Source organism: Leucoraja erinacea, chromosome 12, assembly GCF_028641065.1.
Source record: "Leucoraja erinacea ecotype New England chromosome 12, Leri_hhj_1, whole genome shotgun sequence".
Classification (NCBI taxonomy): domain Eukaryota; kingdom Metazoa; phylum Chordata; class Chondrichthyes; order Rajiformes; family Rajidae; genus Leucoraja; species Leucoraja erinaceus.
In genome coordinates, this window is record NC_073388.1 from 37,465,741 (window position 1) to 37,480,386 (window position 14,646).

At 43.7% G+C, this 14,646-nt stretch overlaps 1 protein-coding gene across 1 annotated transcript in view; it reads left to right on the plus strand.

Annotated features, from left to right (window-relative positions):
* Positions 1 to 14,646, plus strand: part of LOC129702267 (transmembrane 9 superfamily member 2-like) — a 68,392-nt gene that overhangs the window by 31,170 nt on the left and 22,576 nt on the right. The window contains exons 9-14 of the mRNA XM_055643964.1: positions 2,456 to 2,564; positions 3,833 to 3,965; positions 4,461 to 4,580; positions 6,342 to 6,399; positions 7,636 to 7,795; positions 12,567 to 12,718. Of these exons, the coding sequence (XP_055499939.1) occupies positions 2,456 to 2,564; positions 3,833 to 3,965; positions 4,461 to 4,580; positions 6,342 to 6,399; positions 7,636 to 7,795; positions 12,567 to 12,718 (732 nt within the window). The remainder of the gene's footprint in view (positions 1 to 2,455; positions 2,565 to 3,832; positions 3,966 to 4,460; positions 4,581 to 6,341; positions 6,400 to 7,635; positions 7,796 to 12,566; positions 12,719 to 14,646) is intronic.

The following is a 14,646-nucleotide window of genomic DNA, read 5'->3' on the forward strand; positions in this document are numbered from 1 at the left end:
ATCCTTAAAGTGTGACCCCTTGTCCTGGACTTCCCCAACATCGGGAACAATCTTCCTGCATCTAGCCTGTCCAACCCCCTAAGAATTTTGTAAGTTTCTATAAGATCCCCCCTCAATCTTCTAAATTCTAGCAAGTATAAGCCGAGTCTATCCAGTCTTTCTTCATATGAAAGTCCTGACATCCCAGGAATCTGTCTGGTGAACCTTCTCTGTACTCCCTCTAAGGCAAGAATGTATTTCCTCAGATTTGGAGACCAAAACTGTACACAATACTCCAGGTGTGGTCTAATCCATACTTCCTGAAAGGTGTATGGTATGCTTGCTTTCATAGGTCAGGGCATTGTACAAGAGTCAGGAAGTCATTTTGCAGCTTTTTGGGCTTGGGTTAGGTTGCATTTGGAGAATTGTGTGCACTTCTGGTCGTTCCGTTGCAGGAAGGATGTAGAGGCTTTGAAAAAGGTGCAGATGAGGTTTACTAGAATGATGCCTGGATTAGAGGCAATTAGACGGGAAAAGTTGGACAGATTTGTATTATTTTCACTAGAGCACAGACTTAATAGAAGTATATAATATTTGGAGAGGTATAGATCGATATAGTAGTCAGTCAGCACTGTTCACAGGATGCAAATTTCAAATACTCGAGGGCATAGCTTTAAGGTGAGAAGGGCAACTTTTTTACAGGGAGTGTTGAGTGCCTGAAACCTGCTGCTGGGTATAGTATTAGAGGCAGGTACGATGATCGCATTTAAGAGACTTTTAGATACTTTTAGATAGGTAGATGGATGCAGGGGATTGAGGAATATCGACATTGTGCGGGCAGATAAGAGATGGTCTTGGCATCATGTTCGATACAGACATTTGAGGGACTAAGGACCTGTTCTTGTGCTATGCTATTCTATGTTCTAAGTTTCAATCCCGATAATGCCTGACCAGTAACAGCCTGATCTGAGAAAGATCTGATAACATTGTTTGCTTTCTGTCCAATAGGATTTTCTCAACCATCAACATATTACCTATCCCATCACATGCTCAGTTAACTAGTTTAACCCACCACACATTTTACCAAGCACCTGCAAGTGAGGCGACGGTTGTTAATAGAGAGTAAAACCTTGCAAGACTTGTCCTGTGAAATGGACACAAAATGCTGGAGTAACTCGGTGGAACAGGCAGTATATCTGGAATGAAGGAATGAGAATGAGAAGGAACCCATACCTTCTCTCCAGAGATGCTGCCTATCCTGCTGAGTTACTCCACCTTTTTGTGTCTATCTTAGGTTTAAACCAGCGTCTGCAGTTCCTTCCTACACATTTAGTCCTGTGAAATAACTTGCATGGATATTTGCGTGGCTTGCCCTATTTCAGCTTGTTGGTTTGGTTGGATTGTACTTTTTTTTAGTTCTGAATTAATTGTATAAGCCTTTAATAATTGGGGTCACGGACATGGCATGGAATGTTGCAAGCTTGGTCTGTGCAAATGAAGCAGTCGCTGAAGGAGCTGCAGCCTTGGTCCCCAGAGTAATAATTGTTCTTAAGCAGTCGGATGAAAATTGTTCTTGAGATTTTATGACATCAGGAATTTACTTAGAATGATAAACTTGCAGGAAAGACATTGATAAGGCTTGGGAAATAAGGTGGAGTGGAATTACATGCATGGAGTGGCTGACACATTGGCGTTTGCTACATTGTTCATTGGTACCGGGGGTTGTTATTTACAATAATTAAATAAACATAATGGCAGTCTTTCTCTGGAATAAACACCAAAAGGATTGTCCTATAACGCACATATCTTGGAATCTGCTTTTTATGAAATAATGTGTGAAAATGTCTTGTTTATTCGACCTGAATGTTAACAATGTGGCATTTACCAGGATGCATTCACATTTAAAGCTCTTTGAATTCATGAAGTAGATTGTGTGGACAGGATTATCTGATTTTAGAGGAACTTTAGATGCATTTCTGTGGAGGCAATTAAAATGGATCCATATAGCAGAAGAGTACAGAAATGTGCTTTATAGATTGGGATACATATAGCGAATGCAGCCACCTTGGTGCAGTGCAACAAGAATTTGTATAATAGCAAGATTGCTGCAATTCATCTTGGAACTCCAAGACATGGCAATGGCTCTGAATTTGCCTTTAATACCAAGGGAACAGGTAGGTTGTGGACATTCATAACAAGGTCATTTTGCCTCGCTGTGGATAAGGCTTATCTTTTTTGAAGGACTCGTGAACGTGAACATATTGTCTAACTAAAACTTTGATTTGTCCCCATTACAATAGTATGCTTGAAACTCTTGTCAATACTTGAACACAAGTGTTTAGTTCATTATCTCCTTTAAACAATGCAGATAGCTAACCTGTTGGCGCATAGTGAGAATTAGAAAGGGTCAGCCACAAATTATGGCATGGTTATTTGAAACGTTAAAGTTAATGTTCTTATTTCTCTTTTTTTTTAGTATTATGAATTCCCTTGTGATTGTCCTCTTCTTGTCTGGAATGGTTGCAATGATTATGCTGCGGACTCTACACAAAGATATTGCCAGATACAATCAGATTGACTCAGCAGTACGTACTATTGTGGCTAAACGGGGGTGATAATTATGTCTTGGAGACAATGCAATGTGGCTTAATTTGTTCTTCCCCGCACAATGCTTGATCTTTGCTACAGTTAATCATTATCACATGAATAAGTCTTTGATTCATTTCTTCCCCCATTTTATTCTTGGGTTCCGACAACAATTATTTATTATGACAGAATGTGACCATTCAGCCCTTCTGGTTCATGCCAGCTTCTTGGGAGCAATTCTTTAATTATCATTCTTCTTATTTCCCTCTACCCTTGCATCTTGATCTCTCTGGAATGCTCCCCTGTGATTCAAATCAAATCAACCTTTATTGTCATCTTGCAAAGCAACAGTTGCACAGTGCAAAATGGGAAGACGTTTCCCAGGGAATACCGGAGCATCGCGCATGACACTTAAAACATTTCACACATAATAACAATAAAAAACAATCCAGTCCCTGATGAAACAGTATAAATAGTTAAAAGCAGGTAAAACAGCAACATTAAAATACAGTAAAACCAATCATTAAAATGTCCAGGGCAGCTGCTTTGAGTGGCCAGTGCCAGAGTTATTAAAATGTCAGTGCAAAGCCGCAGTGTAACTTTTCTATATTAAAGGAATGATTTACAGGATTAGGTAACCTCCTTTCTCGCAAAGCTCCACAGAGCTATCCTTCATATCCCTTCATGTTAATTAAACATTTATCAACGACTTTGCCTTATTTGCTATTTGCAGGTATTCCAAACTTTTGCAGCTGGCTTGTGCTTATATATATGGGCAACAGTCAGTGTGGGCTCATCCTTGCTCTTGCATAAGGCTTCTTTCTCATATTTTTTGGACATTGTTTCCTTGTTCTAGACTGCTTGACTACTGATGGTTTTACAATCCACTTTCTTTTACTATGCTGCAATGTCTTGAAAACTTAAAATCACCTTGTGTGGAATACAACGCGTCATCGTTTTATAAATTAATTTTTGAAATCCGATGCATTGACAAGTACTACTAGTAGTGGTTCTACCAGTGTATTGTAAGCATGTTCCCAGTCCTGTTTATACAAAGATTAGTTTTCCATTGGATCTTATCGCTGATTCATTATTGGTTTCCAAAGTTGCTAAATTGCATCTTTGGAGTTGGTGCATGTGAAAACTCCACAGTGATATGATTTGCTTTCTGAAGCCCTGCACAACCTTTGTAAATGAATGCATTAGCTTCAAGGTATTTATTTTTTCTCTAACACCGATGCACTTAGCACACATGATGTCTCTGTAGGAGGATGCCCAGGAAGAATTTGGTTGGAAATTGGTGCATGGAGATATCTTCAGACCCCCCAGGAAAGGAATGCTATTATCGGTTTTCCTCGGTCAAGGAACACAGATCTTCATTATGATGTTTATCACTCTATGTAAGTGTTAAAGTGTCATTAATGCCAAGAGATCAGTATGAGTTAGTTTTGTGATGTTCATATATTGCTTTTAATGCTTTTGCTTTTGAACATTTCATAAGATTGGCGATATTGCATTTATCTTCAAAATATTATAGGCAGTTCCATAAAGTAAAATGTTGCTCAGTGTTACCCATGAAGGGTCGTGGTCCACGTGAAAAGGTTACCTCTATGGTTACTTCTGGATGCTTTCACCGTCACTGCCTGTGTTGAATGGGTAGTTTATACATTTATTAAGTGTGTCATCTGACAAGTTCATGGAAAAGTCATGATGATTATTTCACTTGTTGATGAAAGTGATGGGGGGGGGGATGATAGTGTGCGTGTGGGGAGTCACATTGTTGCTTGGCATCATTCATAATCGATGAATCAACCTTTGCACTCCTTCAAAGTGCTCAGCTCTTGCCCTATAGAGACATGGAACATTGAGATATATCTCTTTCTCTCACCCTATAGTCCTTGCTTGCCTTGGGTTCCTTTCGCCTGCAAACCGAGGAGCACTGATGACCTGTGCCGTTGTCCTCTGGGTCTTGCTAGGAACACCTGCAGGATATGTTTCTGCTCGAATGTACAAGAGTAAGTAATGCTCCACAGAGCTACTTGTCCTTATCTATCTTGATATTGCAATTAATCAAATCAGACTGGTGAATGAATGATGAAGAGGTTTTGAAGCAATCTATGTTCCAGTTAAACATTGATAAACCCTGGGCTGAATCTTGCTAGAAGGGCCATTCTCGGGAGTAAGGCTTTGACACACAACCAGTTCAAATATCGAAACTTTGTGGCATAATCCACAGTGACTGGTGCACTGAACTGAACTGCTTGAGACCTAGTTAAATTCTATGCACTGCTGCCTGACTTGAGTGTAGAGGCCTGACGAGATTGCTCCCTTGCATTAAGTCCAGGTAAACATGACCATGCTGGTGCAATGGGGTAGTTCCCATAAGATGCAGCTTAATGCATTTGAACCCAGAGGTGAAACATGTTTTGTCTATAGGTTTATCCCCTTTATTGAATTTGTCTGCATCTGTACATGAAGATCTGGTTCCACAAGAATCTGAGTGAAGTAAAAGAAGCTGCCTCTTATCCATTTTTAGGAATTTAAATTTAACAGCCTCATTACTGAATGCTCTTCCAAGCAGAATAAACTTGCCACACATATTTCCATTTATGGTGCTATGATGTGCTTCCCTGAAGTTTATAACCATATAACAATTACAGCACGGAAACAGGCCATCTCGGCCCTTCTAGTCCGTGCCGAACACGTATTCTCCCCTAGTCCCATCTACCTGCACTCAGACCATAATCCTCCATTCCTTTCCCGTCCATATAACTATCCAATTTATTTTTAAATGATAAAATCGAACCTGCCTCCACCACCTTCACTGGAAGCACATTCCACACAGCTACCACTCTCTGAGTAAAGAGGTTCCCCCCTAATGTTACTCCTAAACATCTGTCCCTTAATTCTCAAGTCATGTCCTCTTGTTTGAATCTTCCCTACTCTCAGTGGAAAAAGTTTATCCACGTCAACTCTGTCTATCCCTCTCACCATTTTAAACACCTCTATCAAGTCCCCCCTTAACCTTCTGTGCTCCAAATTTACTTTGGGAGGGGGAATGTTTTCCCCATTACAAATTACATGATGTGAAAACCTGCAACAACAATGCTGCAAACATACATTTGATTAATCATGTTCAGCATGGAAACGGCATTAGACTTAAAGGTTCCACACATCAGTTAAGCTCCATACACGTCTCTTGGCACCTTTATTAAACTCGCCCCATCAACATATTTAACTACATGAACTGTTTAAACAAAAACAAAAATGTGGTGCAATTGCAAATTCTGTTTCATTTGGAGGTTCCCTTTTACATATAACAATACTTTCACTGGAATCTACTGTTTCTTGTCTGAATGGTTGATTTTCATAGCCTTGACCTCGGGGGCTACAAAAGATTTTCTTGCAACAAATATTTTGCATGTGTTGTTTTTCAGTGGGACTATCAGTTTGTCAGTTTGAAAGAAATATATTTTGGAAGAGCAATGCTGGACCATGGAAATGGGTGTGGGGATAGAGGTTCATTCAGCAATTGATCACTGCCCCCATAAAAGCAACAAACCCGTGCAAACAGCAGTATTGAATTGAAAATTGATCACTGTTCACTGTATTAAACTGACCATGGGAAGAGCCCCATTCCCCAAAACAAACTTCAAAAGTAACCAAAGTAGTTGTCTTGGACATTCGGAAAGTTCTGGTGCTCAAGGCAATATAAGGAGCCAGGTTTCACATGATCTTTACCAGTGTTTTGATTAGTCGTTTTGTTCCTTCCTTAGCATTCGGTGGTGAGAAGTGGAAAACCAATGTTCTCTTGACTTCTTTTCTTTGCCCTGGGTTAGTACTTACCATTGTTTTCTAATTTATTAAAATCTGTGTTTGGCTTTTATATTTTAAAGCACATATGTTGGATAAATTGACTGCAGGTATTTTTTAATATATACTAGACCAAGTGCAGACCCGTTGGGTCTGCTCCCCCAATGCACCCGTCCCCTAGAGGGAGCTGGAGGTGGGCAGAAAGGGAGGGGGTATTGTTTGTGGGGTGGGGGGGCGTGTCGTCACAGGAGAGGGCTGGCTCCCGAAAGCAATACTCCCTTGCTCCAGGCAGGGTCCGAGTACGGTGTGGGGAGTGGCATCACTCACTCGCAGTGCGAGCAGGAAGGCAAACGGTTTTTTTCCGTTTTTTCCGAGTTTTGAACATTTCCATTAATAACTCGAGAAATAAAGCATGAATTTTTCAGATGAGGCGATTTTGGACTGCAGGGGGAAAATCTCTACCGGAATATGTAAAAATGTTTACTGTTAGCGCGTCTTTTTTTTAAGAAGATGTGATCACACACTCACACACGCACACGCACACGCACACACGCACCCACACACACACAAGATCAGACTTTTAATAGGTATATGATGGTATGTATATGCATGTATATATATTAATTGGTTTGATTCTGTTGGGGGAAAAAATGGAAACCTAATTTATTCCTGATTAATGTGCAGATGTTATTTGTTTGGATTCCTTGCACAAATCCCGGGCAAGCTCTATTTTTGATTACGGAAGCATTTTTGTGTAAATAGTTGGCTGCATTCATGTTGTGTAACATTACATAGTAATGCCAGATCACCAACTTAAGGTGGTGGCTCAGATACACGAAAGTGCAATTCTAAATTATTCAGGCATTCTTTTTAACGCACATGAACGTTTAAACAGGAAAGTGCCACACACAACAGTAATACCTTTGTATTGATCTGATGATGATCTTTCCATCGCCTTTAATCTGTTTTTAAGACTTAAAAAAAAAAACAATCTTGAGCTTCCTTGTGCCTTATTGTTGTGCTCCAGTTAAGTATAAGTTGGAGCTTGACCAAGCTAAGGTTTTGTTGCTACCTTGCTGATAGTACGTCCTTGATTTAATGTGGGATCCTGAATTAATCCCATTCATTAATAGCAGTTTAAATGAATGTAAAAGTGGGGAAGATGTAACTGTGAATCCTTTGGTCCCATGTTCAATTAGCTAATGAATCCTCTGCTCTGCCACATTTATGACTACGATGTGTTACTTTCATTCACAGAATAGTCTTCATTGATTTCTTTATCACAAACCTCATCCTCTGGGTTGAAGGATCATCTGCTGCCATTCCCTTTGGGACTCTTGTAGCAATTTTGGCAATGTGGTTTGGAATTTCAGTCCCGCTCACTTTTGTTGGTGCTTATTTTGGATTTAAAAAAAGGGTGAGTCTACAAACATTCAATACAAGTGTTCTTTCAAATATAACAATGATGTATTGTCCGTGCATGCATTTGCAAAACTGGGAAAGATAAATTTATATGAAGTTAAGACCACAGATGAAACCAGGTTTGCGAAGGAAATATTTTAACTTAAGATTAAGCTAGGCAGTCATTACACAATGTGTAGGAAAGAACTGCAGATGCTGGTTTAAATCGAAGGTAGACACAAAATGCTGGAATAACTCGGCGGGACAGGCAAGCATCTCTGGAGAGACGGAATGGGTGACGTTTCGGGTCGAGACCCTTCTTCAGACTGATGTCGGGGGAGTGGGCGGGACAGACATAGAATGTAGTCGAGACAATAAGGCTAGTGAGAGAACGGGGAAGGGGAGAGGATAGAGAGAGAGGGAAAGCAAAATGGTTTAACTATTTGAAGTTAGAGAAAATGTTCATGCCGCTGGGTTGTAAGCTACCCAAACAAAATATGAGGTGCTGTTCCTCTAATTTGCGCTGGGTCTCACTCTGGCAATTGAGGAGGCCCAGGACAGAAAGGTCAGATTGGGGGTACACAAAATTGCTGGAGAAACTCAGCGGGTGCAGCAGCATCTATGGAGCGAAGGAAATGGGCGACGTTCGGGCCGAAACCCTTCTTCAGACTGATGGGGGGTGGGGGGCAGAAGGAAGGAAAAAAGGAGGAGGAGGAGCCCGAGGGCGGGGGGATGGGAGGAGACAGCTCGAGGGTTAAGGAAGGGGAGGAGACAGCAAGGGCTAGCAAAACTGTGAGAATTCAACGTTCATGCCATCCAGACGCAAGCAACCCAGGCGGAATATGCGGTGCTGTTCCTCCAATTTCCGGTGTTGCTCACTGGCAATGGAGGAGACCCAGGACAGAGAGGTCGGATTGGGAATGTGAGGGGGAGTTGAAGTGCTGAGCCACCGGGAGTTCAGGTAGGTTATTGCGGACTGACTGAGGTGTTCGGCGAAACGATCGCCCAACCTCCGCTTAGTCTCCCCGATGTAAATCAGCTGACATCTAGAGCAGTGGATGCAGTAGATGAGGTTGGAGGAGATACAGGTGAACCTTTGTCGCACCTGGAACGACTGCTTGGGTCCTTGAATGGAGTCGAGGGGGGAGGTGAAGGGACAGGTGTTGCATTTCTTGCGGTTGCAACGGAAAGTGCCCGGGGAGGGGGTGGTACGGGAGGGAAGGGAAGAATTGACAAGGGAGTTGCGGAGGGAGCGGTCTTTGCGGAAGGCAGACATAGGGGGAGATGGGAAGATGTGGCGAGTGGTGGGGTCACGTTGGAGGTGGCGGAAATGGCGGAGGATTATTTGTTGTATTTGCCGGCTGGTGGGGTGAAAGGTGAGGACTAGGGGGACTCTGCCCTTGTTGCGAGTGCGGGGATGGGGAGAGAGAACAGTGTTGCGGGGTATGGATGAGACCCTGGTGCGAGCCTCATCTATAGTGGCGGAGGGGAAGCCCCATTCCCTGAAGAACGAGGACATTTCCGATGCCCTGGTGTGGAACGTCTCATCCTGGGAGCAGATGCGGCGTAGGCGGAGGAATTGGGTGTAGGGGATGGAGTCTTTACAGGGGGCAGGGTGGGAAGACATGTAGTCCAGATAGCCATGTGAGTCAGTTGGTTTGTAGTGTATGTCGGTCAGAAGTCTGTCCCTTGCGATGGAGATGGTGAGGTCAAGGAATGGTAGGGAAGTGTTGGAAATGGTCCAGGTGTATTGGAGTGTCGGATGGAAGTTGGTGGTGAAGTTGATGAATTCAGTTAGTTGTGTGTGGGTGCAGGAGGTGGGCCCAAAGCAGTCGTCAATGTAACGAGGTAGAGGTCAGGGATGGGGCCCTGGTACGTATTGAACAAGGATTGTTCAACGTACCCGACAAAGAGGCAGGCGTAGCTGGGGCCCATGCGTGTGCCCATAGCTACGCCTTGTGTTTGGAGGAAATGGGAGGAGTCAAACGTAAAGTTGTTGAGGGTGAGGACCAACTCCGCTAGGTGGAGGAGGGTGTCAGTGGCTGGGTATAGGTTGCTCCTCTGGTCGAGGAAGAACCGGAGGGCTTTGAGGCCATCCTGGTGGGGGATGGAGGTGTAGAGTGACTGGACATCCATGGTGAAGATGAGGGGGTGAGGGCCTAGAGAGTGGAATGCGCGGAGGCGGCGGAGAGTGTCTGAGGTGTCTAGAACATAGGTGGGAAGGGATTTGGCTCGCACCAGGGTCTCTTCCATACCCCGCAACACTGCTCTCTCTCCCCATCCCCGCACTCGCAACAAGGGCAGAGTCCCTCTGGTCCTCACCTTTCACCCCACCAGCCGGCAAATACAACAAATAATCCTCCGTCATTTCCGCCACCTCCAACGTGACCCCACCACTCGCCACATCTTCCCATCTCCCCCTATGTCTGCCTTCCGCAAAGACCGCTCCCTCCGCAACTCCCTTGTCAATTCTTCCCTTCCCTCCCGTACCACCCCCTCCCCGGGCACTTTCCGTTGCAACCGCAAGAAATGCAACACCTGTCCCTTCACCTCCCCCCTCGACTCCATTCAAGGACTCAAGCAGTCGTTCCAGGTGCGACAAAGGTTCACCTGTATCTCCTCCAACCTCATCTACTGCATCCGCTGCTCTAGATGTCAGCTGATTTACATCGGGGAGACTAAGCGGAGGTTGGGCGATCGTTTCGCCGAACACCTCCGCTTAGTCCGCAATAACCTACCTGAACTCCCGATGGCTCAGCACTTCAACTCCCCCTCACATTCCCAATCCGACCTCTCTGTCCTGGGTCTCCTCCATTGCGAGAGTGAGCAACACCGGAAATTGGAGGAACAGCACCTCATATTCCGCCTGGGTTGCTTGCGTCCGGATGGCATGAACGTTGAATTCTCCTAGTTTTGCTAGCCCTTGCTGTCTCCTCCCCTTCCTTAACCCTCGAGCTGTCTCCTCCCATCCCCCCGCCCTCAGGCTCCTACACCTCCCTTTTCCCTTCCTTCTCCCCCCCACCCCCCATCAGTCTGAAGAAGGGTTTTGGCCCGAAACGTCGCCCATTTCCTTCGCTCCATAGATGCTGCTGCACCCGCTGAGTTTCTCCAGCATTTTTGTGTACCTTCGATCTTCCAGCATCTGCAGTTTCTTCTTGAACACAAGGTCAGATTGGGAATGGGAGGGGGGAGTTAAAGTGCTGAACTTCCTGTTTTCTATTATAGATGAGGCTCTCAGCAGGGTCTCATGCCACCGCTTCCCCCCCCCCCCCCCCCCCCCCCCCCCCCCCCATTCGTAACAAGGACAGAGTCCCCCTAGTCCTCGCCTTCCACCCCATCAGTGGTCGCATGCAGCAAACATATTCGCCACCTCCTACGGGATCCCACCACTGGCCACATCTTCCCATCTCTACCTTTAACTCCCCCTCCCATTCCCAATCTGACCTTTCTGGCCTGGGCCTCCTCCATTGTCAGAGTGCGACCCAGTGCAAATTGGAGGAATAGCACCTCATATTTTGTTTAGGTTTTGTTTTGTTTTGTTTTACACCCCAGCAGTATGAACATTGACTTCTCTAACTTCAAATAACCCTTGTTTTCCCTCTCTCTCCATCCCCTCCCCCTTCCCAGTCCTCCTACCAGTCTTACTGTCTCTGGCTACATTCTATCTATGTCCTGCCCACTCCCCTGACCGTGACCCGAAATGTCACCCTTTCCTTCACTCTAGAGATGCTGCCTGTCCCGCTGAATTACTCCAGCATTTTATGTCTACCAGTCATTACACAAGTTTGTTGGAAGGATGATCGTAGTCGGGACACAAAAACTCCAACAAAATTACGGGACTGACCGCAAGAAACCTTTTCAATGTCTTTGAATTTTGGTTTTCCCAGTATTGACATATAAAAAACAAAATGATAAAGGTTGCAGGAAAACCTACCAGGTATTATTTAAAAACTAAATTCTTTATCAATATGATAAATCTGATTTCAGGAGCAGCCATCTATGCTGCTTCATCAGGTGTGTAATTAGTTCGTACAGAGCTTTTAACGACTTCCTTCCTAAACCTGTCCCTTATTCTGCCTTCACCTACTTGACAGGCAGTGAACTCTAGATCCTAACCACCAAGAAAAATAATTTAATTAACTTTTTGCATTAATGTCTTATTTTTTCTGACCTTTGGAAATATTGTGTAATTTATGTATAATTTGCTTTTGTGTGTTGTCTGAGTCTATATTTGATGCAGCGAGCAAGATTTCCATTGTACCTGCACATCACTGTGAGCATATAACAAAAACTCCACTTGACTTTAGCCTCATCCCCCTTGTATCTTTTACCCAAAATGTTCAATCTTTAAGAAAAGTGAATCTTTGGAATTTGAGTTGTGATGGAGGTCAGTCAGTAGGAGAGACAGGAATCGGCTATTGAATGCTGCTGTGGAGGACTGACTATGATTTAAATTGCTGCAGTCAATGAAAAACAAGTTTGAGATGTAATATAACTAATTCCTGCATTCTTTTATTCAGTAATTGCCTCTACTTCTCTTTACTCCCCCTCTCCCCTGTCCAGCAGATGATGAAATATTGTCTAATCATTGTAAAAGAATGGGAGAATAAGCATGTGCATAACTCTGGTTGAATCAAGTCAGTTTCATCCCACATCGAAACCTTGACTAAAGTTTGAAGCATTTTCCAGTTCTGCTGTGCCTCTGTCTGTTGTGTTTAATGTTAAATCTGATGAGTAATAATTTGTCAGAGCCTTTTTGTAATTGATTTGGTGTGCTTTGTTTTCAGCCCATTGATCATCCAGTCCGGACAAATCAGATCCCACGTCAAATCCCGGAGCAGTCTTTCTTCACCAAGCCGCTGCCGGGCATTGTCATGGGCGGCATCTTGCCCTTTGGCTGTATTTTCATTCAACTTTTTTTTATTTTGAACAGCATTTGGTGAGTTAAATAATTTGAAATCTAATTCATTTTTTCTTTTAACTTAAATATTACATAGAAACATAGAAAATGGCCTACTCCTAGGTGCAGGAGTAGGCCATTCAATATGATCATGGCTGATCATCCAACTCGGTATCCTGTACCTGCCTTCTCTCCATACCCCCTGATCCCTTTAACCACAAGCACCACAACTAACTCCCTCTTAAATATAGCCAATGAACTGGCCTTAACTACCTTCTGTGGCAGAGAATTCCACAGATTCACCACTCTCTGTGTGAAAAATGTTTTTTCTCATCTCGGTCCGAAAAGACTTCCCCCTTATCCTTAAACTGTGAATCCGTGTTCTGGACTTCCCCAACATTGGGATCAATCTTCCTGCATCTAGCCTGTCCAACCCCTTAAGAATTTTGTAAGTTTCTATAAGATCCCCCCTCAATCTTGTAAATTCTAGCGAGTACAAGCCGAGTCTATCCAGTCTTTCTTCATATGAAAGTCCTGCCATCCCAGGAATCAGTTCGATGAACCTTCTCTGTCCCTCTATGGCAAGAATGTCTTTCCTCAGATTAGGATACCAAAACTGTACACAATACTCCAGGTGTGGTCTCACCAAGGCCCTGTACAACTGCAGTAGAACCTCCCTGCTCCTATACTCAAATCCTTTTGCTATGAATGCTAACATACCATTCACTTTCTTCACTGCCTGCTGCACCTGCATGTCTACTTTCAATGACTGGTGTACCATGACACCCAGGTCTCGTTGCATCTCCCCTTTTCCTAATCTGCCACCATTCAGATGATAGTCTACTTTCCTGTTCTTGCCACCAAAGTGGATAACCTCACATTTATCCACATTATACTGCATCTGCCATGCATTTGCCCACTCGCCCAACCTATCCAAGTCACCTTGCAGCCTCCTAGCATCCTCCTCACAGCTAACACTGCCCCCCAGCTTCGAGTCGTCCGCAAACTTGGAGATGTTGCATTCAATTCCTTCGTCCAAATCATTAATATATATTGTAAATAGCTGGGGTCCCAGCACTGAGCCTTGCGGTACCCCACTAGTCACTGCCTGCCATTCTGAAAAGGACCCGTCTACTCCTACTCTTTGCTTCCTGTCTGCCAGCCAGTTCTCTATTCACATCAATACTGAACCCCCAATACCGTGTGCTTTAAGTTTGCATACTAATCTCTTATGTGGGACCTTGTCGAAAGCCTTCTGAAAGTCCTGATATAACACATCCACTGGTTCTCCCTTATCCACTCTACTAGTTACATCCTCAAAACATTCTATAAGATTCGTCGGACATGATTTACCTTTCATAAATCCATGCTGACATTGTTCAATGATTTCACCACTTTCCAAATGTGGTGCTATCCTATCTTTAATAACTGACTAGCATTTTCCCATTACTGATGTTAGACTAACTGGTCTGTAATTCCCCGTTTTCTCTCTCCCTCCCTTTTTAAAAAGTGGGGTTACCTTAGCTACCCTCTAATCCTCAGGAACTGCTCCAGAATATAAAGAGTTTTGAAGAATTATCACTAATGCATCCACTATTTCTGGGGCTACTTCCTTAAGCACTCTGTGATGCAGCCTATCTGGCCCTGCGGATTTATCGGCCTTTAATCCATTCAATTTAGCTAACACCACTTCCCGACTAACCTGTATTTCACTCAGTTCCTCCATCTCATTTGACCCCGGGTCCCCTGCTATTTCCGGCAGATTATTTATGTCTTCCTTAGTGAAGACAGAACCAAAGTAGTTATTCAATTGATCTGCCATGTCCTTGTTCCCCATGATCAATTCACCTGTTTCTGACTGCAAGGGACCTACATTTGTTTTAACTAATCTTTTTCTCTTCATATATCTATAAAAACCTTTGCAGGCAGTTTTTATGTTCCCTGCCAGTTTTCTTTCATAATCTATG